This window comes from Aspergillus terreus, genomic scaffold, assembly GCF_000149615.1.
Source record: "Aspergillus terreus NIH2624 scaffold_1 genomic scaffold, whole genome shotgun sequence".
Classification (NCBI taxonomy): domain Eukaryota; kingdom Fungi; phylum Ascomycota; class Eurotiomycetes; order Eurotiales; family Aspergillaceae; genus Aspergillus; species Aspergillus terreus.
Window position 1 is genome coordinate 567,921 of NT_165972.1, and position 25,299 is coordinate 593,219.

General features: G+C 53.3%; 11 protein-coding genes across 11 annotated transcripts; 6 read left to right on the top strand and 5 right to left on the bottom strand.

Moving 5' to 3' along the window:
- Nucleotides 1-197: 197 nt before the first annotated feature.
- ATEG_00201 (class I SAM-dependent methyltransferase) lies at nt 198-961 on the top strand (the record flags this gene model as incomplete). The annotated part of the gene is made up of 2 exons (XM_001210287.1): nt 198-203; nt 245-961. The coding sequence occupies 2 exons, from the start codon at nt 198-200 to the stop codon at nt 959-961; spliced, it is 723 nt and encodes a 240-aa protein (XP_001210287.1).
- A 198-nt stretch (nt 962-1,159) lies between these two features.
- Nucleotides 1,160-1,720, bottom strand: ATEG_00202 (uncharacterized protein; the record flags this gene model as incomplete). The annotated part of the gene is made up of 1 exon (XM_001210288.1): nt 1,160-1,720. One exon carries the CDS (start codon nt 1,718-1,720, stop codon nt 1,160-1,162), a length of 561 nt encoding a protein of 186 aa, XP_001210288.1.
- Nucleotides 1,721-2,533: 813 nt separating this feature from the next.
- Nucleotides 2,534-3,113, bottom strand: ATEG_00203 (putative MFS multidrug transporter; the record flags this gene model as incomplete). Its single annotated transcript, XM_001210289.1, has 2 exons — nt 2,534-2,845; nt 2,910-3,113. The coding sequence occupies 2 exons, from the start codon at nt 3,111-3,113 to the stop codon at nt 2,534-2,536; spliced, it is 516 nt and encodes a 171-aa protein (XP_001210289.1).
- Nucleotides 3,114-3,702: 589 nt separating this feature from the next.
- On the bottom strand, nt 3,703-8,009 carry ATEG_00204 (uncharacterized protein; the record flags this gene model as incomplete). The annotated part of the gene is made up of 5 exons (XM_001210290.1): nt 3,703-4,502; nt 4,570-6,221; nt 6,270-7,086; nt 7,146-7,781; nt 7,835-8,009. 5 exons carry the CDS (start codon nt 8,007-8,009, stop codon nt 3,703-3,705), a joined length of 4,080 nt encoding a protein of 1,359 aa, XP_001210290.1.
- Nucleotides 8,010-8,834: 825 nt separating this feature from the next.
- On the top strand, nt 8,835-9,464 carry ATEG_00205 (ribosome biogenesis protein NIP7; the record flags this gene model as incomplete). Its single annotated transcript, XM_001210291.1, has 2 exons — nt 8,835-9,060; nt 9,127-9,464. The coding sequence occupies 2 exons, from the start codon at nt 8,835-8,837 to the stop codon at nt 9,462-9,464; spliced, it is 564 nt and encodes a 187-aa protein (XP_001210291.1).
- Nucleotides 9,465-11,335: 1,871 nt separating this feature from the next.
- On the bottom strand, nt 11,336-13,180 carry ATEG_00206 (sugar porter family MFS transporter; the record flags this gene model as incomplete). The annotated part of the gene is made up of 8 exons (XM_001210292.1): nt 11,336-11,520; nt 11,569-12,017; nt 12,069-12,140; nt 12,187-12,507; nt 12,564-12,614; nt 12,671-12,899; nt 12,953-13,057; nt 13,108-13,180. 8 exons carry the CDS (start codon nt 13,178-13,180, stop codon nt 11,336-11,338), a joined length of 1,485 nt encoding a protein of 494 aa, XP_001210292.1.
- Nucleotides 13,181-13,697: 517 nt separating this feature from the next.
- On the top strand, nt 13,698-16,199 carry ATEG_00207 (uncharacterized protein; the record flags this gene model as incomplete). Its single annotated transcript, XM_001210293.1, has 6 exons — nt 13,698-13,730; nt 13,791-13,905; nt 13,955-14,018; nt 14,079-14,547; nt 14,671-15,006; nt 15,054-16,199. The coding sequence occupies 6 exons, from the start codon at nt 13,698-13,700 to the stop codon at nt 16,197-16,199; spliced, it is 2,163 nt and encodes a 720-aa protein (XP_001210293.1).
- Nucleotides 16,200-16,607: 408 nt separating this feature from the next.
- ATEG_00208 (uncharacterized protein) lies at nt 16,608-17,583 on the top strand (the record flags this gene model as incomplete). The annotated part of the gene is made up of 2 exons (XM_001210294.1): nt 16,608-16,711; nt 16,815-17,583. The coding sequence occupies 2 exons, from the start codon at nt 16,608-16,610 to the stop codon at nt 17,581-17,583; spliced, it is 873 nt and encodes a 290-aa protein (XP_001210294.1).
- Nucleotides 17,584-18,658: 1,075 nt separating this feature from the next.
- Nucleotides 18,659-20,254, top strand: ATEG_00209 (uncharacterized protein; the record flags this gene model as incomplete). The annotated part of the gene is made up of 3 exons (XM_001210295.1): nt 18,659-19,392; nt 19,464-19,983; nt 20,054-20,254. 3 exons carry the CDS (start codon nt 18,659-18,661, stop codon nt 20,252-20,254), a joined length of 1,455 nt encoding a protein of 484 aa, XP_001210295.1.
- A 586-nt stretch (nt 20,255-20,840) lies between these two features.
- ATEG_00210 (U4/U6-U5 snRNP complex subunit PRP31) lies at nt 20,841-22,406 on the bottom strand (the record flags this gene model as incomplete). Its single annotated transcript, XM_001210296.1, has 1 exon — nt 20,841-22,406. One exon carries the CDS (start codon nt 22,404-22,406, stop codon nt 20,841-20,843), a length of 1,566 nt encoding a protein of 521 aa, XP_001210296.1.
- A 359-nt stretch (nt 22,407-22,765) lies between these two features.
- On the top strand, nt 22,766-24,835 carry clf1 (putative cell cycle control protein (Cwf4); the record flags this gene model as incomplete). The annotated part of the gene is made up of 3 exons (XM_001210297.1): nt 22,766-24,121; nt 24,153-24,548; nt 24,599-24,835. The coding sequence occupies 3 exons, from the start codon at nt 22,766-22,768 to the stop codon at nt 24,833-24,835; spliced, it is 1,989 nt and encodes a 662-aa protein (XP_001210297.1).
- Nucleotides 24,836-25,299: the final 464 nt, after the last annotated feature.

Below are 25,299 nucleotides of genomic sequence, written 5' to 3' on the forward strand. Positions count from 1 at the left end.
ATCACGGCCTTAGGCAGTATTTGCTCCAGAGCCCAATATAATCAATGCACCAGCCCCTGCAGATGCAGCCGTCATTTGTGATACCTGCCTACGTTGCAGAGGCCAGATCTATGTCTGATCCCGCCACACCGAGCATGGAATCCAATTGGAGGAACAAACATAGAGCGCCACAGGGGTGCATGTCTTATAGAGTCGACATGTCCGTGGGCTTGTATCAAATTCCCTCACTATACTTGATGCCCAGGAATTCCCATCCCACAGACTCGGCCAAATGTCTACAAATCCAAAGTCCCTAGATGCGGAGTTCTACTCCTGCTTAGGAATCGAATATGAAGCCGCCTTCGGATTCAATCATGCGCTCCTAGACTTCATCGAGCAGTCTCTGACATATTTACCACGCAAAGCCACCGTCCTGGATGCTGGATGTGGCACCGGCCAGCCGGTGGCCAGTAAACTCGCCTCCTCAGGTCATCGCGTAATCGGTATCGACGTCTCGAGCGTGATGGTGGAACTGAGCAAAGAAGCAGTACAGAGCGGGGAGTTTCACATCGCAGATATGCGAGAGTACACCGTCCCCGACGGGACGCAGTTGGACGCCGTTTTCAACATTTTGTCGCTTTCCAATCTCACCCGAGAGGAGATAGAACAACTCATGCTGCGGTGGAAGGCCTGCTTGCCTGTTGGGGGTATGCTCTTCATTGCGACCCTTGCAGCCGAAGACTGCCAACCCGAGATGCGGGGGAAGGGTTATGATCCTGATGGCCGGTGTGCGCGGGATATGAGATTTAGTTTCATGGGAGAATATGTCACCTCGACGCTTTTTACCCGTCCTGGGTGGAAGGGACTTCTGGAGGCGAGTGGCTTTGCTGTGGTCGAGTCTCATACAAGAACTTTTGTCCCGTCCCCGGAAGCTGAGTGTGAGGAGGAGCCACAGTACTTTATTGTAGCACGAAAAATATAAGGGACTCCAAGGGAGGGCGAATCTTCTAGTCTAGTTGACGCGCGGGTTTAGATTTCTGTCCATTCTAATGTGATCCTAGAGGAATAACCCGAGAGAAAGCCATGCGTTCAGACAATGTGTCTGTAAACATGAGTCTATAGATACTGAAAATGTACATCTGTGATTCCATTTATCGTCACCTTCCAGTTCATCGCATCTTCACCTTTCTGGCTTTGAAGGCTCATCTTGCTCGCCTCCTTTGCCCACAACATCCTCCAAGTCAGCGTCCTTGCTGGTATCTTTGGTCTCCGTCGGCTTCTGTGACTTCTTGACGCTTCTCCACTCCAGACCCATGGAGCCCAACATGGTCAAACAAACGATGATCAGGCCAACCTGAAACGCCGTGCGCAACGCTTCATTGTACGCAGCTATAGCCGTATCGCGTACTGAGGCAGGTAGCTGATCGATCAGCGATGTAGCCCCAATTTTCGTCAACATACTGGGACTGAACCCTTGCAGTCCGGCGAGATGACTCGCCAGCCGGTTGGTCAGCACCGTCTGCCCGACCGAGACAAATATAGCGCCGCCCAGCTGCTGGGCGAAAGACATCATCGACGCGCCGACGGGAATATCCTTGGGTTCAAGGATGGTTTGTGCAGCCAGGTTTGGCACTTGCAAGATATTTCCCATCCCGAATCCGTACAGCACCTGATAGCCGATGTACTTTCCACGATGCGTATCGACTTGAAGAGTGGTAAGAAGACCCGCACCAACGGCCATGATGCAGTTGCCCGCAATCATGAATAGGGTGTAGTAGCCGAGGCGTGACATCAGGCCGCCGCTCAGTATGGAAGCGAAGAACATGGGGAGAATCAAAGGCAACAAGTAAATGCCACTGTCAATCGCGGAGACAGATTTGATTGCCTGGAACCAGATGGGGAGGAAATAGACTGGGGCATACAGATTAGTAGCAATCGACTGGGAGGGGAGAAGTGTATACCAAATATCATTTGCGAGCCGATGCAGAAACTCGCCCAGAAGGCAGCGACTATGCTTCGCTGCCAAAAGATGCGTGGTGGCATAGTGGCCGTGTCAGGGAGGAATATCTGGACCACCACAAATGCGATCAAGCATACTCCGGTTAGCACCAGCAGCGCGATGATGCGACCTTCATTCCACTGCTTTGGTTAATGACATGCTCTTCTATACTTCAAAATCCAGCTACCCACAGAATAAGCCACTCCACCCCACTGCAGAGCTAATGTGAGACAGACGATTCCAGGAAGCAGGAAGGATATTCCAGCAAAGTCCAGCTGAAGGATTTTCTTTCTCAAGGGGAGCTTGGTGGAGTCTCTCTCCGGAACATGCAACAGGAAAGCAACCAGGAACATGGCGACACCCCCAAAGGGCAAATTGATGTAGAAGCACCATCTCCAAGTGACTTCAGACGTGAACGCACCGCCCAAAAGTGGCCCAGCGACAGAGGACACTCCGAATATGGCACCGAAAAGGCCCATGTAAAGTGGCCTTTTGTGAAGCGGCACAGCATAAACCATAATGACAATCTAAAGCAAGAAATGAGCTCCCGTAGTCTTAGATTAGGGGGATAGGTGATATGCATACTGTGCCAGCCATGATACCTCCTGATCCTAATCCAGCTATTGCCCTCCCAATGATCAGGGCGACTGAATTTGGGGCCGCGCCACAAATCGCTGACCCGACCTCGAAAAACAGGATCGCGGATAAAAAGACTCCTCTCACACTGAAGAATGAGTATAGCTTGCCCCAGAGCAACTGGAAAGCGCAGCTGGTTATCTGGTAAGCCGTTCCATACCAACCAATGTCGGTGATTGAGTGGAATTGATCGGTAATTCTGGGGATAGCCGGTGAGATGATGAGACGGTCCTGGCATAATAGATGTTAATACTGGACTTGGGATGAGACTTGAATAGAACACTGTCATTCATACCAGAGATACCAAAAACAGACTGGCGTACACCGCGATGAGCAACAGCGCAAGACGCAACCCCGAAGGAAATCCTATGTCGGTAGTGTGAGCTGGCTGGTTCTGACCATCTTGGAGCTCATCCTTCTTTCTCTCGACATCACCGACTGACAGACGATCAGCGGCCTTCGTGGGCTGCTCATTCATATCTGACTCCTTGGAGCGCATTCCGGTTGTTGTACTAGTCTAACCCGCGAATGAATTGATACTGAATGGGCATCACATTTCTCTTCTCGGCGAGAATGCAGAGGAAATGGGAAATGAAGCTCCTTTAAAAAGTATAACAAACAAGGGAATTGTTTGTGCAATAATTTATTCACATCAACCCTGGACGCCTTGCCGATTCCCTGATCCAGAGTACTCTTTTGGGAGCCCGACGATGGGACCATGTCGCTTAGCATATTCTTCATTGATTCAAGCCTTTCCAATGCCCATAAATAATGAATCAAGTTCGAAGACGACAAATCAGGTGGATGCATACCATCTGTTGTTGGAGTCGAGGCGCAGAGAGGGTCATCTCCGTAGCAGCCGCCTTTCCCTTTTTAGACCCCGACATGGGCCAAACATGCCGTGCAGGACAGATAATTTACAGCCGCCGTTCAATCTGACTCAGGACAGCATATCCATTTATGCAGATCTCTCGTGTATTGCTGTCATTTGTCTATTAATCGTGTGAATCTAGATCTTAATCCCCTGAATCTGGAGCATGGGCCGTTGCAGAGGCAAATCTCTTGCTATGTGGCTGGGTGCACCCATCCTATACCATGGCTATTCCCTCAGACCTGACACTTCGGCATCGTTTCGGAGAAAGCAGCCTGTGGATTTCCTCCATAGTCCAGATATCCCACTCAACGAGATCAGACGCAGTACGGCCACACTTGCTTCGTATAGCAGTATCTGCGCCACGGTCCTCGACAAGAAGTCTTACAACTTCAAGGTCATTCATGCTTGTTGCATGCATCAGGGCGGTCTCGCCCCTCGAGTTTTGCGCGTTGACATCCACTGCCTTGCTTTGTAGCAGGACTTGAACCATCTCCAAATCTTGCCTGCTAATTGCAGTCATGAGAGGTGTTTCACCGGTTGTCCGGTCCTCAATGTTAGGATCCACGCCTGGCAGAGAGAAAAATATGCGCATTAGAGGAATTTGCCAGGTAGCCACCGCTGCTTGGAACTCCGGATTCGGATCAATCTTGCCGGTTTCGAGGAGGACTTGAACCATCTCCAAATATCGCCACCTAATTGCAGTCCTCAGGGCTGTTTCGCCCCTCGAGTTTTGCGCGTTGATATCTACTGTCTTGCTTTGTAGCAGGACTTGAACCATCTCCAAATCTGGCCTGCAAATTGCAGTCATCAGAGGTGTTTCATGGGTTTTCCGGTCCTCGATGTTAGGGTCCACGCCTGGCAGAGAGAGAAATATGCGCACCAGAGGAGTTTGCCAGGTGGCCATCGCTTCTTGGAACCCCGGGTTGGGGTCAGTCCGGTCGATTTCGATAAGAACTTGGATGATGTCGAAGTAGTTGTTTTTGACTGCATAGGGAAGTGGGTACTTGAATGGGTCTTCTATAAGCATTTTCACAAAGACATTAGTCGTTAGGAATGCAGAACGCGGATGAACCACACTCACGGCAGCCTAGATTTGGGTCAGCAATTCCGATATCCAACAAGATCCGGGTTATCTCGACGTCTCTTCTAGCGACTGCCACAAAAAGGGCCGTATCCCCGTTCTCTGCCATCGCATCGGCGAATGCTGAGCCAACCCGCAGCAAGGCCTCCACGACTTCCTTGTGTCTGTTCTCAGCAGCCACCATGAGCACGGTTTTGCCGCCAGAATCGGCCAGGTCAGGGTCAACCATCCTGTTGCGCAGCAACAGTACAACCACGTCAACGAGTCCTTTTTCTATCGCCAGCCAGAATATCTTCTCATTCTCTAGACTGTCGTCGGACGCTGGCAGGCCCATGTAATTAGCGACAGCCACGTGAGCCGGCATTCCTAACGGTCTCGGTGCATTGGCATGTCCGTGTTGCAGCAATAGGTTTATCACCTCTTTGCTTCCACTCTGCACAGCCATCATGAACGTGCCGCCGCTGCCTCCCTTGAATGAGTCAATACCAACCCTCCCACTTTCCAAAAGCAGCCTCACTACATCCGCTGATCTCATACTGACCGCCGATGTAAGCTCTTCTGGGCCTGGGTTGGTTTTTTCGTCTGCTAACAGAAGTTCGATGACCAGATTGTGACCGCCCCTAGCGGCATACATAATTGGTGACAACCCATCCAAGGCTGTATGATTAGGGTCGACCCTCCCGGTTGATAGGAGGGACTGAACTATACCCGAATATCCTAGTTGCGATGCAATCGAGAGAGGCGACAAGCCATCGTCATCAGTCAGATTCGGATCCGCGTTGCTGCAGCTCAGAAGGATGTCGACCACATCCTGATGCCCATATCTTACAGCCAGTATCAAAGGGGTCTGGCCGTAGGGATCCCGACTATTGATCTCTGGAGCTGGTGTTCCCTCCAGTAAGTCCTCCAGTTGTGTCACGAGGCCAAATCTAGCCACCATGTGAAGGCCCGTTGCTCTAAACATCTCGAAATCATCGATGAGTAGAGAGAGAGATACATAAGTGTGATCATTGGCGGGGAGCATTCGATCGACGGAACTTGTTAAGAATATGTTTTGGAGAAATCGTTTGGCAGCTTGTCGCACCTCTCCATCCGTTTGGACATGTTTGATATGTTCTGCCCAGAAATGAATCGCATAATCCAGAAACGAAGCATGCCCTGGTTTGGCTGTAAAAGGGTCAAAACACAGGTACTTAAGGCAAGCCAACGCTATCTCCCGACGAGACTTGGTGATCCAAGGGTTCTCATGCCGGTAGTTCTCAAAGTACTGATAAGCTGTGAAGTGAACAAATTCGATCTTCCCGGAGATGGGACTTAGAACTATAAGTCCTGAACAGTACGAGATGACAGCCTGAATGTCTGGAGGAGCGTAGTTCATGTCGAGGCGGTTCATGTCCCGTTGAGTCTGCGCCGCTAGAGCCTCTTGGAGTTCTTTAGCCTCCAAGGGTCGCCGTGCATGAAATACCCAAGACATAACACGATAGGCCCATTCGGAGCGACCTCCGTTCTCTATCATGTGCAAAGTCTTTTTGTACGCTTCATGAAGAGGGTCCCTGGTTCGGCGATTCTCTATATTCTCTAGTTCGTCTTCTATCTCCCCTCGAGTGCACTTGTCCTTAAGAAGGTTGAGAAAAAGTCGGACGAGAAGAAACCTGGATTCGTGAGTACTCCTGAAACTCGAATGAACGCGAGAGTCTTACATCCCTTTCGCGGCCCTGATGACCACCTGTTTGAACCGTTCAATTTCCGACAATTCATCGGGTATCTGATAAAAGATCGTGAAATCGAAGTTTCGGGCAATATATGCCTCCATATCCTTGTCGGCTGCAAGGATTTCCAAAGAGAAACATTTATCCACATGCCTAAATCGTCCTTCAATCGAAGTATTGAAACGTGAAGTCAACATAAAGCGAGCTCCTAGGTTCTGCAGGCGTTGGACGGCATCGAGAACCTCGCTTAGACTCTCCGGCGAGCATTCATCTAAAGCATCAATGACGATGAACACGGGATTATGGTTCTCAATGACGCTGGATAACATATCAAAGATTTCAAGTAAAGACGGGTCACGGTTAGCCCTATGATGCTGGGCGATTTCATCTGGTATTGACGGAAAAGTCTCTACCAGCTGTCTCAGAATGGTTCGATGCATGTGCATGAGAGTCTGTTCGGGTCGGAGATTGTAGTTGAAATATAGAAAAGCAACGGCTGAACGTTGTTCTTCTCGCATTTTAAGAAGCCTGTGTATGGCAATCGAGGCCATGCTCGTCTTCCCAGCACCAGGCAATCCTGGACAGAAGAGTATTTTGACATCGTTGCTTCCCCGTGACCAGGCCTTGAACACTTCATGCTCAGTGAAGGTCTTCCCAGAGTCGTGGTCCAGATGCCGTTGGATATCGGCGTGCTGCGACTGGTAGTAGCCTGGGGCAAGCCAATCCAGGACCTTCTGACGTTCTTGGCTCTGCTGTGTCTGTAAGAGCGGTTTCATATTGTCACTCAATTTTTGAACCTCTTTCTCCACTGGATTGCAACAACTTATTAGTCGTGTATTCATTCCATGATTCGTGGGTGCCACTAACATTTTCCAATGATGAATGACACCTTCGGGGTCCTTTCAAGTTGCGCCACAGGAATGACCTGTAGAAGCTGTTTGCTGAATGCAGCGCTCACAGCCGCAGCATATGGCTGCCAGCGTTTACTTTTGTGGGAGTCTGAATAATCACAAATACCCCTTACCACGAGGCACGGGAAATTGTTGTTCAGGCCAGCAGCCTCCATCTCGAAACATAACACACCATGCTTCTTTCGGAGCTTCTCCCGGGTGACACTGTCTCGCATGACCTGATTCCCTGACGCAATTAGCCCGCAATGGATGACTGGGTCTGTCGAGTCCCTGGGTTTTCGAGACACCAGTCGATCTTCAGATTCAGCACAGTGGATATCCTGGCAGGAACGGTGGATGTCAGCATGTCGGAAGCTTTCCCCATATAATTGATCATTCTCAACTCCTTGATACTTCCAGTCCTGACTTTTCTGAGGATATTTCCTCCCAATCTCAGCTACCTGTCGCGACACTGATGAGCCTTCGAGCTCAATCCGCGACAAGAGCTTTGTAAGGGCCGTCAGAAGCACGTTGGGTGGTCGGTTCAAATACCCAATATCCACGAACTCCCCTTCCGAAAGTGTCTTGCCATAATCATATTGTATGACACCACCTAACAACGTAATTAGTGATTGGGTGATCTTACATGGGTCGATATCCGCTTACCATGACCAGGACCCGGTCTGCTCACGACGATATCGCCCAGTCTGATATCATCTTCGGGTTTCTCGCTCGGTGGGCCTGGTGCGCCACCTCCGACTCCGACCATCAGGCCAATCTTAATGTTGGGAAAGCTCCGGAGCATATCCTTGGCGACTGCTGTTGCAGAGCTCTCTCCCATGCTGCCCAAAGGCAGACAGCCGATGACGACATTATGCTGGCCAATGCGACCAAGTGTGTACGCGTTTGTGTCTCCGGGATCTTGGTCTAGTGATGGGTGCTCCTCATCCAAAAGCGCCGTTGCAGCTGCTGTTTCCAGTGGGAGGGCACATATCCATCCCACCTGGTAGTCTTCCGGCGAAAGTGGCTCGCTGGCAGATATTTTGGTAAGCTAAAGATGGAGATATGACACGGAAGAGACGCCAATAGTCCGGTACCTTGTATTTGTTGACATGATTGTTCCCTTCATCAGCAACCCATCTACAGACATGAACGCTTGTGGGGGTTGGGCTGCGGAATTGATGAAGCAGCCTGGTCGGATGATGGGGTATTTATTTAGCACAGCCCCATGGCCGTACAGAACCTTTCCTGCAGCCTCGTCTTGGCCAGTGGTCACTCCAACAGTTTGAGGCACCTCTTCAGGGCCGGGTCCTCCTGGATATTTATACTAATCATCTCAATTTTGAAAGTAGCAGCAATATGTTAAAGTTCGAATATTTCATAGGAGCAGTTAGGGTAGTAGGTAAGGCACCCGGTACCTAAGATAGGTAGGTATCTACCTTACCTAGTATGTACCAGGTACATCAAGAGATTTCCAGAAAAAGAAAAGAAAAGGTAGAATAGACAAACATGATTGGTGCCCGGGAGGTGTACTGTGCGTTGCGTTGATTGGCAGCCCGGACTAACACATTTTCCGCGGGCGGCCCCACATGAAGATCTCGACTTTAGCTTCTTTTTTACAACCTCGATTTTTTTGCCAATCCGCAAAAATCACATCACAGTCATCATGCGTCCCCTCACAGAACAAGAACTTCGGACGGTGCTGGAGAAACTGACAGTCTATGTGGGCTCATCAGTAAAAGATCTCCTCACTCCCACCGACAGCTCGGGCAAGCCTGATCGCTGGGTTTTCCGTCTGGCGCAAAGTCGCGTTTACTTTGTTCGCCTTTCTCTCGCCAATCTAGCCACCTCCATCGCTCGGGAGAACCTCCTGTCCTGTGGGACATGTCTTGGTGAGTAGAGCGCCTGCGCCTACGACTTTTCGAAGACCGAATTGGAGACTAACGCCTGTCTGCTAGGTCGTTTCACGAAGTCCGGTAAATTCCGTCTGCACATCACAGCCCTCAGTGTCATCGCCCCAATCGCTCGCCACAAACTCTACCTGCGCCCTAATGGAGTCATGCCTTTCCTCTACGGGGGACACGCTGTAAAGGCACACGTCGCTCGCTGGTCTCAAGAGTGCCCGGAACATAGTGGTGTTGTGGTTTTCGACTCGGAGGATATGCCGCTCGGTTTTGGCATTGCCGCGAAAGCTCCCGCTGCGGCGCAGCGCGCGAGTCCGACGGAGATTGTTTGTTTCCGTCAAGCAGATTGTGGAGAATATCTCCGGGAGGAAGACTCGCTGTTCACTGCTTGATACAACCTTGATTTACGAAAAGTTTACAAGATACCATTTGAGTACATAGACCGTTGTTCACGAAGCAACCAAGGATGAATACAAAACTAATGATTTTCTTTCCCCATTTCTCTCATATCCGCTTGGATATGGTGCTGCGCGCGATCCCCTTTCAGGGCAGTGATGTCGGAACAAACTTGTGTTGTCGCAAATGCCTTTGAGCACGCACAGGCCAGGACTATTTCTCATCGAGAGAATCGAGATGGCCGGCTATTGACGATATTCGTCGAGCTTCTTCCCACCAGCACAACGTACTCTCCGGGCTCCGGTATATAGTTCCACTGCTGCGATTGCTGAAAACGGTCCGATGTGGCCAACGATAGTAGATACACAATCACATCAATCCTCAAGTCTGGTCCTAGTTACCTACTGGCTATAGGTGCATGTCTGTCCATAAAGACGGCCTGTGCACCTGCAGTGCTGTTGGCAATAGTACCGGGTGGATAGTGAGTGCTCAATGGAAGTCCACTTACGCTCCTACTGGAGACATACCGGTACCTATGTAGGCCGTATCAGCTACAACATGTAGACTCGCACCGAATGTTCAGTTCTCTTGAGACATGTCCATAATATCGCGTGGATGTTGTCATGCTTCGCCATATAGTCAACCCCAGAATACGCTGGTGGAGGGGACCTCCTCCCTCCCAGCCTGTATGCTTATCTATCTTGCGCTATACTTTTCGGATAAGCTCCGTAATCAGAAGACTTCTCTTCAATGGTACTGGCAAAATGGAGCCTGACAGAAAGGATCGGTATCTGGCTCGTCGGCCCGGACCAACCTTGGCTAGTGCAGAATAACCACATTGTCGCAGCGATTTGTCCGCCGCCCGTTGCGTCTAATCATGCTCCAAGGATGACACGAGATAGCTAACACCGCTAGGACCTTCCGAGAAACCTTGTTTCATGACCAACAATTCAAAGAGTATTTATCCGGCTCGTAATGTCTCAGCATCAGGTCCATCGATTAGAAGTCCGATCCTGGAGACAAGTGTGCCGATACAGGATGCCGACCTGCCAGTGTTGAACGATTCCGTGGTATTCCTGATCCTTCGGGCCTGTTCCAGCGGCAGTCCAGAGACCCTGACAACGGCTAGCGTCAATATCCCGCGCTCATCTCCACGGACCCGCCACGGACACAGAAATCTCGGGCTGGTCATATGATCGAACTAGCTCCTGCTGTATTCAATGGGTCATAAGGAGCAGCTCTGGATCGTGGGAGGGAACCGGGTCCAACGGAGAACGGGCCAGTATGCGTCCTCTTCCCAGGGTTCGGGCCGGCGAGAGAAAGAGAACGGGGTCCGGGGTTCTCCAGAACATGCCACATGCCACATGCCACCCCATAGCGTGGGGAGTATCCCGGCCGATGTTTCGGTTGTCACCGTGTGAGGGGTCAGTCCGGCCTAGGCGATGCGGCAATCAGCCGGTCTTGTAGTATTCAGCCTGAATATTGACTGTGCTCTGTCGTATCCTTGGAACTTATGGTGCCATCCGGAGTTCCGATAGGGAATGACGAGGCGAAGACTGGGATCATTCTTTCGCATGTGAAAAAGCGTTACCCGTTTCCAAGACAGTGCGATAAGTGGTCAACAATGGACCCTGTTTTGGATTGTGAAGAGAGACTGGTGGCGTGATGGGACTGTATCTGCATCCGAACTGCAACAGAAGTCATCACTTCATGGGTTCGATATAATTTCATTTTTAGGAGAATATAATTATTAGCTCTAAGATACTCATGTCTGCGTTGTATCAGTATCAGCTTGTTGCGTGTTTCTTCGTTCTCCTTCAGGTTACCCTCTGCCATCCATATACCAGGAGCAACTACACCCCAAACCTCAAACATCAGCTCGCTCAATCTGCGTAGCGGCCGCTGTCGACTCCATATCCAAGGCCTTCGGATTGAGTTCATCATCCAAGACTCCCAACGCCCTCCCACCAAAGAGGAGATCAATCTCCTCCAAGGACTTCTGCTTGGTCTCCTTGAACCAGATGAAGATCGTAGGAATCGTCACAACCACATCTAACGTCGTTAGCAGTGCCAAAATACCAAATATTCAGGACAACCTACTCCAAGCCGCAAAGATAAAGTAAAACTTCCAACCGATCTTCCCCAACGCGATGGGCGAGACCTGACTCCACAGCGTACTAACCGTCCAATTGCCAATACCCGTGGCAAACGCAACCCCTTTTCCACGGATCTGCATTGGCATGACCTCCGACATGTACACCCAGCTGATCGAGCCAAAGGACATGGAGAAGAGGACCGTCACGCTGAAGAGGAAAAAGACGCCGCCAATACTGTAGCCGGTCTTGGTCCCGTCGAGATTCTGCGAGTTCAAGGCGCCTTCACAGATCAGCGCGATGGTGATACCCACAGCGCCGAAGAGAAGCGGACGGCGCCGGCCGACGCGGTCGAGGAAGAAGGTGATGAAGATGAAGTTGGACAGCGGGCCGACGACGTTGTAGATGCCGGTGACGAGGGTTGCGCGGTTCCCGGTGATGCCGAGCGCTTCGTACCTGTAGTGGATTAGCATGGGCAAGATATCGTCTGGAGAGGCTTCATCCTACATGATATTTTGGTAGTAGTTGATCACATTGATACCGGTCATCTGGGTGAACACCTGGACCAGTGTTCCTTGCCTAGTGACAGTTAGCGGAGTCATGTTTAACCGCATAGATCACTTACAGCAACCGAGTCCGCCACTGCGGCACTTTGAACATGACCAGCCAGCCGGGAGCTGTGATCGCCCGCTCCGCGTTGATAGTGGCTTTTATCTCGGTGAATTCCGTCTGGATCCATGCGTCGTTGGCACCGTCGTAGTGGAGACGCTTGAGAATGCGCATGGCCTCGTCGTCCTGGTCTTTCTCGATGAGATGCCGAGGGGATTCAGGGAGCCAGAACATGCCGATGAACAGCATGAACGCGGGAAGGGCTTGGAAAGCGAGTGGAAAGCGCCATTGCACCGTGTTGGTGACGGGGGCATGAAGCGAGCCATAGCCGATCCATCTGGTAGGTTCATATGAGTATTGATCCTGGCGAGAGAGGGGGTATGGGCAACGTACGTGCTGACAATGAAGCCAACCCCGATCATTTGCTGCGCAAGACCAACGATACTGTAGACGTTGTACATTAGCCTCGGTTTGCTCAATCAGGGTGGGTCGATAGTTACAATCCACGAGTCTTTGGATGGGCACATTCAGCCTGGTACACAGGGACTGCCATACTCAGAACGCCCACGGCCCAGCCCGCGACAATACGTCCCACCAGAATCATGGCCAGATTCTGGGCTGCGCACTGCAGGATTGCTCCAATGGTCGCCAACAGCGCACCCATCTGGATTGTTCTTCTACGTCCGAAACGATCGATGGTGAGCCCAGCCGTGAGGGCGCCAACAGCCGCTACTCATCGTCAATACAGGTTTAGGAAGGTGTATCCAGAGCAGAATACTCACCTCCACCAGAAAACGTGCTGTTAATCGCTCCGATGATAGACGACGTCTTGGTCGTGTCAAAGTAGTCGAGGAAGTTCGGCGAAGCAATCACGTCGGTCATGACACCTGCATCATCAGCACTACCCTTGTGCTGTATCCTACGATTGAACAAATACCCGAATCGTAACCGAACAGAAAGCTGCCGGTTGCGGCAAACGTTGCCAGACTGATGGTGTATAGTTTGCCCATGGTGATGCGTCAATGGGTTTGGACTTCTCAGGACGGTAATCATACATAAGCCAACCACGGACTGTAGAGGGATTATATACTATCGTCTCCGAATCACATCGAGCATCCGGGAGAACAAAAAGCCACCAACTTAACTCGACATGATGGCGTTGCGTATTTTGAAACAAGCTCAAGCCACCGCGTAGCATAGCAGGAATGCAAATATCCTAGCGCCATACGTAGACAAGGTGGACTGCTGTAGATCTATGGCTAGGACAAGCTGGGGAAGAATGGCCCCATGGGGTTGGCTTACGCATTTAGCCAGCATTTAGCCATTATTCCGAGGCTATTGGGGGTTCCGGGGTCCCATCTTGAGGCTAACAAAGTGGCGTTTTTAGTCTATCTTCTGTGAGTATCATTCATTTATTTCGGGATTAATTACTCCGCAATTATCCCACCCGTCATAGCGGACATATAAGAGCTTCAAGTTGCTCCGAACTCAACATAGATCAAATACCACTCATCTCAAACACCCACCATGAAGTTCACCGAGGGAATGTGGCTGTTGCGTGTACGCTATTTCCTCGTCTCCTTTCCAAGAGGGCTGTGAATAAGCTAAAACCCGCTACAGGAGGGCATCCAGATCGACTGGATGAACCACGTCGAACGAGCCCACATCACTGAAAACACCGTCGACCTGCTTCTGGCTAAAACACAGCGCCATCGCGGCGACACCCTAAACTCAGGTTTGCACCCCAAGCCCTACAGATCGCCGGGAAGCTAACGAAGCGACAGGGACTCTATCTGCCCATATCTCCTCCCCTGGGGAAGGGATTATCGGCGTGAAGCTGGTGCACTGGTCAGTCCACCTAGTCCATCTCGCGGCTTCTTGAAATGCAGAGCATGCTGACGGTACTAGGGATGGTGGATTGGAGCGCGGACCAGAGTATGAACTGCACAAGACCTCCGCACCGGTGCAGATCGAGAACGAAGACAAGAAACAGATTGTCTACGGCAGCGGTCCTCTAAAGCTGGCCGTGTCCACGTCAGAGAACAACCTGGGCTTCCGCTTCTCCAGCCCCAAAGGCAATCTCACCGGCCATTCGTTCCGCTCGCTCGGATATGTCCGCGACCAGACCACCTCAAAGTCGCAGTATGAGGATGGGATGTTCATGGAGCGCCAGGGTTACATGCTAGCTGGCCTCGATGTGGGCGTTGGCGAGAAGCTCTACGGCCTGGGTGAGCGGTTCAGCCCCTTCCTCCGGAATGGACAGTCCGTGGATATTTGGAACGAGGACGGAGGCACCTCATCCAACCTGGCCTACAAGAATATTCCTTTCTACGTGAGTTCGGCTGGATATGGTGTGTTTATCAACCACGCCGGACGGGTGAGTCTGGAGATGCAATCCGAGCGGACCACCCGCGTCAACATGTCTGTGGCCGGCGAGGAGATCGAATACTTTGTCATTTACGGTCCTACCCCGAAAGAAGTGCTGAAGCGGTATACCCAGCTCACGGGCCAGCCCAGCCTCGTGCCCGCGTGGAGTTACAATCTCTGGTTGACCACTAGCTTCACCACCAACTATGATGAACAGACGGTGACCGGGTTCCTGGATGGGTTCCGCGACAGGGATATTCCGTTAGGAGTGTTCCATTTCGATTGTTTCTGGATGAAATCATTCCAATGGTCTGATTTTGAGTTTGATACCGACATGTTCCCCGACGCGGCTGGATATCTGCAGCGATTAAAGGAACGCGGCCTGAAGATCTCTGTTTGGATCAACCCATACGTTGGTCAGGCGTCTCCTCTGTTCAAAGAAGGGAAGAAGAATGGGTATTTCATCAAGGTTGGTCCAAATCCCCAGCACAGTCCGCCAGCTGCTAATAAAGACAGCGTACCGACGGGTCAGTCTGGCAGTGGGACTTGTGGCAAGCTGGAATGGCAGTCGTTGACTTTACCAACCCTGGAGCGGTCCAGTGGTTCGCAGGCCACTTGGAGCGATTAATGGACCTTGGTGTGGATTCGTTCAAGACCGATTTCGGCGAGCGAATTCCCTTCAAGAACATCTGCTACTATGATAACAGCGACCCCGTCCGCATGCACAACTACTACGCCTTCCTCTATAACAAAATCGTGTACGAGGTCATGACGAACCGGATGGGCAAGTCCCAGGGCCTGCTGTTCGCGCGCAGTGCAGCCCCAGGCGGGCAGCAATTCCCAGTCCACTGGGGTGGTGACTGTGAAAGTACCTTTGAGGCAATGGCCGAGTCTCTTCGTGGAGGCCTTTCGCTGATGTTGTCGGGATATATCTTCTGGGCGTCGGATATCGGCGGGTTTGAGGGGACGCCTGCGCCGGCGTTGTACAAACGCTGGGTCCAGTTTGGCCTGTTGTCGTCACATTCCCGACTACACGGGTCTTCGTCCTTCCGTGTGCCTTGGATTTACGGAGAGGATTGCAGCGAGGTGTTGCGCGACTGCACTAAGCGAAAGATCATGCTTACGCCTTACATGTTGAGTGAAGCCCTGGACGGCCATCGCAATGGCACGCCGCTCATGCGGGCGATGTTCCTGGAATTCCCGGAAGATCTGAATACCTATGCCATCGATACGCAGTATATGTTTGGAAGCAACCTGCTAGTGGCGCCGGTCTTTAGCGAGGAGGGTCATGTAACCTTCTACGTTCCCTACAGCGCCGACGATACTCAGAGCAAGTGGAGATCTTGGTTTGACCATTCCAAGACGTATGAGCCGGGCAGATGGTACACGGAAACTCATGGGTTTGACACCCTGCCCATCTTCATCCGGCCAGGGTCCATCACGCCGGTCAACCGCAGCCTCAAAGCACCGGAAGACGATGCCTTGAATGGGTTGGAACTGTTGGTCAATGGTAAGATTGGTGGTCAGCGGGATATTGAAATCGTTGATCCGGCCAAGACCCATGAGATCTTGAAGGTGATTCAAGTCACGCCTTCGGACTTGGCTGAAAAGGTCGTCGTGAATGTGGAGGGAATCAAGATCACCCAGCTGGAGGGCAACTGATTGCCTTTATCGAATGATGGGCTTTGTTCTCTTCTACATTGCATATAGAGATCTCTCCTCCATGCAACGAATAAACACCATGCATTGGATTTTATCTGCCTGCCTGATGATTCGCGGTCGCGATCGACTTGGAAGACCGTACTAGATGATAGAGAAACGCCTCCCTTGTCAATATGGAGAATTCGCATCAGTGGATGATCGATGTGTAGTGGTCGGCCTCTACACACGACGCCGCAATACGAAGTCCTAGGACAAACCAGGTATAGCCAATTCTGAGTTTTTTAAGCTCCCCGTCGAAAGATCTCGCTCTGCAACTGTGGTCTTTCTATACTCACAGCCAGTCACACTATATACCTTTGCCTTAGCTTGGTGCTTCCCGTCACGGCTTCTTCTCCTGTTAACCACAAAATGCATTTAGAAACCTTTCATTATAAGACAGACCACTCCCTACAAACTGTGACAATCGCAAAGCCTCCACGGCAAATCCCCTCTACTGAGGGCTACTGGGTTATGTACTCCTCCCACCAGCTTCTCGGAATACCTTGACCACCTCGGCCAAAACCCCGACACGACCCCACCCTAGATTCCGTATCTACTCACTAATATACTGACTAGACTCATCCGTGGCGGCGCCTGGCATGACCCAATCCAAGCCTCACTCGACTTCCTCACCCCTACTATAACAGCCCTCGCCTCCTCATGTGGCACTGTTTCTCTCCCCATCGCTGCATTTGCATCTATCTCCTACCGTTTAGGCCCTCACCCAGACAATATCCATGACGTCCAAGCTGCCCTCGCTTCCCTGCAGCGCAAATTTGGATTTGGTTCCAGATACATTTTTGTTGGGTGTAACTGCGGTGCCACGCTCGCCTTTCAGTCCGTGATGGGCCGGTTTCGCTCTAAAGAATCCGAGTGGACATATGCATCTCCAGCAGTGATCGTGGGAGTAGCGGGTGTTTATGATCTAAAGATGCTCCAGAACAGCTGCAAGGATGATCCTGCATGTCAAAGTTTTATCGAGCGTGCATTCGGATCGGACGAGGCTGTTTGGGATGATGTCTCTCCTGCTACCGTGGAGGGGTTGGATGGTGTTGAGGGCGGATGGGATGCGGGTCATTATGCTCTTCTTGCGGATCCACGTACAGCCGGACCTATTGAGCTTGCTCAGAGAGATGCAATGAAGGACGGTGCGTTGGCTCGGTGGTTGCGCGCTGGCGGCTCCGGCGATAGGAGGATTGGGAGGCTTCCGCTTGATGGCGAGGGTAGCGAGGTCTGGGGAAATGGAGGGGAACTTGCCAGAGCCATTACGTTTGCTCATGAAAGATTACAGATGGTGATAACTCACATATCCGAAATGAAGCAATTAAGCTCGCAGGCCGAGTGATTGCGCAAGATATATTTGTTCCTACAATTGCTCCAAACCCACCGGGGCAAGGAATTACAACGTGCATACTGAACTCCATCAGCACTCAATATTGTTGAGAAGGGGTGACTATCATCTAGCGTAAGGGGGAACACTGGAAAAAAGTCTGCGTGCGATGTATCTCCCGACCAAATAATCGTCCTAGGATCCTTTAACTTCCCAATCGAGTAAACCAAGAAACAGCACGAGCAGGACGGAATGAATCCCTCGCTGATCCTCCTGACAGGCGCAGTCAAGCATGTCTCTCCCCAACCGAGACAAGGCCCCAACCGCGACTAATTCCTTCTGGTGGCAAAGTATCCCTCGACCATTCATTCCCTCAGACGGCCGTCGGATACAGGACGCACAGGAAGAATCTGGTTGATACTTATCAAAGAGTGTCTCTATGCCGCTCATTCCGCGTCCGTTGTTGTATACCCTGACCAGCCTCTGTCATCAGACATGCCCCAACCCGAGGTCCTAATCAGTATGCCATATCAAAGCCAGGGTCCAGATGAAAGATCCTGTTAAAAGATACTCCGACAATGTCCATCATTACCTGGCCGGCAACCGGCAGCAGAGCAGCTCAACCGGGCCGGCAGTACTCAACTTGCAGAAGGATTCTGGTGCATGTCCCTTCTTCCTTCGACAACGACGTAGAACGGGGATCCCAATTTGGATAGATTGATGAGTTACTTGCTTGGGCTACGCTCCCTCCTGCTGGAGCACCGTCTTTAGTTCTGCAACCCTGCCAGGGGCCGTGGGCCGGCATGGCAGCCACCAGGATGCGCTAAGCCGTTAGCACGGTTTCTTCTTCTTCAAGACTGGATGCGTAATAACGACAGACTGCCAGGATCTGAGGGCGTTCCAGATCGGCGATGGGGTCCTGGTGTGATGCGTCTCTACAGTATGAATACTACGTGGGAAAGGGGATCATGGAGTAGGTATGGGGGTATATAAACTGGTCAAATCGCGGATGTCTGCAATCACTCACTTGGTATTCAACTGCACCATCTCTCCTCTGTTTGTTGAGAAGCTCGTCTTTGCTTTCCGCACAATGCGTTGGACAATCGCTGCCACTGCCCTATCGCTGGGCACTCTTGGTGATGCCGAGCTGCTCCACGAGCGCTTCCATCGCATGGGACGGAGTCCAAACTCGACCAGTACCACCATCCCGAGTCCTCCCAAGCCCTCCAACTCGAGCATCCCGCTGCATCCACATAACTCCACCGACTGCCTGTCTCTACAGAGCCTCAACCAAGCGGACTGGCAGCAATCCAATACGGGCACATGGCTGGACAACTGGTGGACCGCGAACGCGGCCGCAATCAGCCAGAACGGGTTCCTTAACACGTTCGCTGAGCTGGCACTGAACGACCCGGGCTGGACCTGTCCCATCGATGGCACTTGTCAAGTCCCATGCATTCCGGTCAAGCAGACAGGCGTTCAAGGGAACCTGCTGGCCCGCGCTGATCCGCTGGCGAGCAGTACGCAAACTGGATATGTTGCCAACTCCCTCAGCAACCTGCAAACCCAGTTCAACACGTTGTACAGCATCCTCAACAGCGCGGGCACCAAGACAAGTTTAGACATCAACAGCCTGGTCCAGAACTTCTGGTACGACGGCAGTCAAGACTCCACCATGGATCTGTCCGAGGGTCTTCGTTCGTTCGGCTTGATTCTTGGTCTGGGCGCTGCCATTGCAACGGGCGGTGCTGTGATGCCGGCGGCCGTGGCGTCCGCGCTGTTCAGTAACGTCGTGACTCTGGTGTTTGGTGGTTTGCCGTCGCCGTAAGTAGCCCCCTTGAACTAACGATCACATATGATACAAGACATGCATACTAATCTCGATCCTGCACTAGTGGTGACCCCTACCTGATCAAGGCCAGCGAGGTAGGCCACGAGATGAGCAACTACATGGAGGACTGCGAGCGCGGCCTCCAAGACTTATACAACAACCTGACGAGCGGAAACCCCCTCGGCGACTCGTCGGACCTCCGCGACATCCTATCCGACGGATCCTTCCTGTCCAGCCACTACTTCGACATGTCCCAAAACATGACGAACGCGTTCAAGTCGACCGTGATTAACTACCTGTGGCGCCAGTCCAAGGTGTTCATCCTGGGCGGCGCCTCCTGCAGCGAAGACCAGGGCATCGGTTCCACCGGTTCCAAGGAAGGATACGAGATGATCTGGTGGTGCGACGACGACAACAAAGCCTGGTATCTCTACAGCTACCAGTGGGGCGTTGGCTCTGGCCTCGAAGCCGGTCGATCTATCTCCTGGGTTAGTCGGCCCTGGGGCGCCGACCGCATGGGCAGCCATCCGTATCTGTCGACCCATGGAGGCAGCGGTCCATACTGGGAAGACCTCAATCCTTGGGTAAGCTGGCTCTTGCTTCCTTAACACTCGCACTTCTTTGGCCCCCTATACTGACTGGTGCAGAACGTAGTCATCTCATCCGTCAAGTCCTGGAGAGTCGCAGGCTACAACTACACCACGGAGACGTGGCGCTCGCGAATCAACGACATGTACAGAGCCGGTGCGAACCCGTGGTTCGAAGGCAATGCGATGGAGGGCCTGTGGACGATCCCCGTATGCAATATTGCCGAGACCGTCAACAGTGATTGGTACGGCAAGGAGTCCATCCTGATGCCTTATGGCTACGATTCGCGTCCCAAGTGGTGTGGATATATCTGTGACAACAACAAGGAGACCACCCAGGCCTTCTTTGACGCGGCTCACTTGATGGACGGTGATAAACGGCCTTTCTCTGAGACATGTCCGAATAATTTCTGATTCCAGAGTGCTTGAGTAACTTGGTAGGGAGTGTTCTGCTCATCTCTTTCCCAGTAAACGACGGGAATGTCTGCCTTTCTTTCTTATCTATCTCCATTTTCTTCTATTCTGCCAGGGCCTTTGAAGCCCCTGTTACGTCGTATAGCCCTTCGCGGAATATGTCGGCCTATATAGTACGCTCTGTACCATAACATCTCTTTTTTCTCTTACCGTGCATGACCTTCATCAATACAGATTAATGTTGGTTTCTGATCTAACAATATAAAAATGACGTGACCGATAATTGTATATTGTTCACGAACCCATTTTTGACTTCCTCGGAAGTCGATCGTACATGTATCTTTGGTATCATGCCAAACGAAGTCAGTCTCCAAACGCCTGTGGTATGCTCATAAGAACAGAAGAAAAACAATAGCAGCAAAGGCAAAGCCCCAGCGACATTACGGACGCGGAGGCGGACCCATCTTGCCCTCTCCCGTGTCGACCTTCTTTTTCGGAGGCAAGGCCGGGACCTTGAACCCAGCACTGTCGGTCTGCGATGTCGTATTGGTAGAGCTCTGGTTGCCACCAACCTGCGTAAACGTGCCGGACTTGAACCACCGATCTTCCTCGGCCTTGCGCTTCCGATTCAGCTCCGCCTGTACCTTGGGGTCCACGAGCTCCAGTCCCTGTACCGGCGTAAACGCAATAGTACTAGCCGTTCCAGCGCTGCTGCCCAGATTGCCGACGCCAGACGTGCGCAGCCCTTTAGCCTGCAGTACACTCGCCGTGCCAGACATACCCTGGCCGAATCCGCGCAGAGACGACGCTGTCCCGCTGACAGGCGTAGCGGTACCCCAGCCCTTGTTGTTCTTGGAGAGTTTGGCGCGAGTCCGCTGATCGATCTGCGTCGCGCGAATCCGCCCATCGTTCTGTTGACCCAGCATGCCCAGGCCGACGGTTCCCTCGCCCGTACCGTATCCAACCTCCGCTTCCTCCTTGCCAAACGCAACGCGATTCTGGGCCTTGCGGAGCTCCGTCATGGCCACAGCCTCCTTCGCCTTTCTGGCGCGGCGACCACCGCGCTTCCGGGACGGCTTGTCATCGGGGGCGGGCAACGCCTTGACACCCGCGTTGGGGGCCGGCTCGGTCAGCTTCTCCAGCCGCTGGAAGCACTCTTGTTTCAGCTCTTCGCCCAGCGAGCCATCGGGGCTGTACTTGGAGACGTCTGCGCGGGTGGCGAGGACCATCTTCGCCGCGACAATGCGCATCGCCTGTCTCTTCAGGTCGTTGGGGATCTCCTGGATGATCGGCGAGTTGTAGAGGAAGCCCTGCGAGCGGATTCCGATATTCGTAGCAAAGCCGAGCCCCTCCGTTCGCTTCGATCCCTGCGCCGCGAGGTTGCATGCGGGGATCTTCGCCAGCTCGCGCAGCCCACCCGTCTGGTTGAGGAACTGGGCGGCCGTCTCGGGACCGATCAGCGCGGCCAGGTTCGGCGCGATCTGGCTCATGCGCGACTGGATGCTCTGTGTGAGTGCCGTGCGCTCGCGGTCGAGCTTCAGAATCCGCTCGCAGGTGTCCATCACAATCTTCAGCTCGGCGTCGGTCATCTCCCGGCCGCGGGTGGTTGTACCCTCAACGGCGACGACCATCAGTGACGGGCCGTCCAGGATGGACTTCAGCGGGGCGCCGACCGGGTTGTCGGCCGACGTGGACAGGCCTTTAATGTCGTTGAGCGGGCCATTTTTCAAGATGGCAACGGTCTTGGCGTAGTCGATGGGATTCGTGATCAGGGTTTCTAGCTCGGGAAATCGGATCGAATAGTGATCGCGCAGGACTTTGTGTAGTCGTGTCAGCTCGTCGCCCGTCGAAATGGCGACTTCAAACTCGTTAGTGACCTCCGGTGCGGACTGCTGCTGTTGGTGCTGCTGCTCCTCGTCCACATCTTCGTCGATGGCTTCGCCGCCCTCCTGGAGGTCCTCGTCGTCATCTTCAAAGTCCCGCAGAAGTTCCTCAGCATTCGACATGGTGACGGCGGCGGTACAGCAACAAGTGAGCTATTGCAATGAGGTAGGGTGAGTGAGACTGGGAGAGTTCAGTTGCTGCTTGCCTCCGTCACTTTTCAAGAAGAGCTTAGTCATCCACGTTCCCGGGTGGCGAGACGGACCACCAACGCAGCTTTCTGACTTTTGGGCCGCATCGTGGAATTTATCTTGACGACTATCTCATTCATTCAGTGGTTTCCACTGCCACGTATCTGTCAACACCACCCGGCACTCTGCCAGGGGAGCACCCTCCTGCAAAGCATTGACTTCATCATCACCCCAGGACACAATACTTTGCACTTTCCAACCTAATCGAACGATACGTGACCGCGACACCCACCATGGAGACCTCTCGCGGCCCTCCGCGGGTCAAGAACAAGGCCGCAGCGCCTATCCAGATCTCAGCGGAGCAGCTGCTCCGCGAGGCCGTGGACCGACAGGAGCCGGCGCTGGCGGCGCCGACGCAGCGGTTCGCGGATCTGGAAGAGCTGCACGAGTACCAGGGGCGCAAGCGCAAGGAGTTTGAGGACTATGTGCGGCGCAACCGGATCAACATGAACAACTGGATGCGGTATGCGGCGTGGGAGCTGGAGCAGAAGGAGTTCCGGCGGGCGCGGTCGATCTTCGAGCGCGCGCTGGACGTCAACCCGACATCGGTGGTGCTCTGGATCCGGTACATCGAGGCGGAGATGCGCAACCGCAACATCAACCACGCGCGCAACCTGCTCGACCGCGCGGTCACCATCCTCCCGCGCGTCGACAAGCTCTGGTACAAGTACGTCTACATGGAGGAGACGCTCGGAAACATCCCCGGCACGCGGCAGGTGTTTGAGCGGTGGATGTCGTGGGAGCCGGACGAGGGCGCCTGGAGCGCCTACATCAAGCTGGAGAAGCGGTACGGCGAGTTCGAGCGCGCCCGCGCCATCTTCCAGCGCTTCACGATCGTGCACCCCGAGCCGCGGAACTGGATCAAGTGGGCGCGCTTCGAGGAGGAGTACGGCACGAGCGACCTGGTGCGGGAGGTTTACGGCGTGGCGATTGAGACGCTGGGCGAGGACTTCATGGATGAGAAACTGTTCATCGCGTATGCCAAGTTCGAGGCGAAGCTGAAGGAGTATGAGCGGGCCCGGGCGATCTACAAGTACGCGCTGGACCGGCTGCCACGGTCGAAGGCGATGACGCTGCACAAGGCGTACACTACGTTCGAGAAGCAATTCGGTGACCGCGAGGGCGTGGAGGATGTCATCCTGTCGAAGCGCCGGGTGCAGTACGAGGAGCAGCTGAAGGAGAACCCGCGCAACTACGACGTGTGGTTTGACTTTGCCCGTCTGGAGGAGACCTCGGGCGACGCAGACCGTGTGCGGGACGTCTACGAGCGGGCAATCGCACAGATCCCGCCGTCGCAGGAGAAGCGACACTGGCGACGATACATCTACCTGTGGATCTTCTACGCTATCTGGGAGGAGATGGAGGCGAAGGATATGGACCGCGCGCGCCAGGTTTATAACGAGTGTTTGAAGCTGATCCCGCACAAGAAGTTCACGTTCGCCAAGGTGTGGCTCATGAAGGCGCAGTTCGAGATCCGACAGATGGAGCTGCAGGCCGCGCGGAAGACGCTGGGCCAGGCGATCGGCATGTGCCCGAAGGACAAGCTCTTCCGCGGATATATCGACCTCGAGCGGCAGCTGTTCGAGTTCGTGGCGGTGCCGGACGCTGTATGAGAAGCAGATCGAGTGGAACGCGTCGAACAGCCAGGCGTGGATCCAGTACGCGGAGCTGGAGCGCGGGTTGGACGACACCGAACGGGCGAGGGCCATCTACGAGCTGGGCATCGACCAGCCCACGCTCGACATGCCGGAGCTGGTGTGGAAATCGTACATCGACTTTGAGGAGTACGAGGGCGAGTACGACCGCGTGCGGCAGCTGTACGAACGGCTGCTGGAGAAGACGGACCACGTCAAGGTATGGATCAACTACGCGCGGTTCGAGATCAACGTGCCGGGCGAAGAGGAGGAAGAGGAAGAGGACGAGGAGCGGCCGATCAGCGAGGAGGCCAAGCGGCGCGCTCGGGCGGTGTTCACGCGCGCGCACAAGCTGTTCAAGGAGAAGGAGCTCAAAGAAGAGGTAAGCCATCCGTCATCCCGTCATCTCATCGCAATGCTAATCCTGTACAGCGCGTGGAACTCCTCAATGCATGGCGCTCGTTCGAACACACGCACGGATCGCCGGAGGATATCGACAAGATCGAGAAGCAGATGCCGCGGCGGGTCAAGAAGCGGCGCAAGCTGGACGACGACCGCTACGAGGAGTACATGGACTACGTGTTCCCGGCAGACGACCAGTCGGCGGCGAACCTGTCGAAGCTGTTGCAGAAGGCGCACCAGTGGAAGCAGCAGCAGGGGCAGGCCTGAAGGCTGGGCTTTGTACATTGTACGGAATAATTCGATGCGTATGCAATATAATGATAATGATTCGTGTCGGCCCACCATCCTACGTACAGCACACTACCTCATCCTAATCAACTACAGCTTCGCACTTCGCTCCTCCCCAGGCCCATGACAAACCTCAAAGACCTGATACTCGACAGCGCGCACATCCGCCTCACGGACCCAACGTCCGCGTCCAACCAACATCGTCCGCTCCAACCACTTGAACCTCGGTGCTTCACCGATCAGCCCATCCCCCAGCACAAACAGTGTAAAAAAAACCAAACTCACCGCTCGTCTCGATAACCAGCCTCGTCCACCAGTCATGGTCGCCGTACGCGGTGGTGCGCGCGTTCGGCCGCCCGCGCCATGAACCTGCGCGCATCCGCATCCAGCCCCAGATACCCGGTGTACTGGACGTAGACGCCGTGGCCGTCTAACAGGGGGGG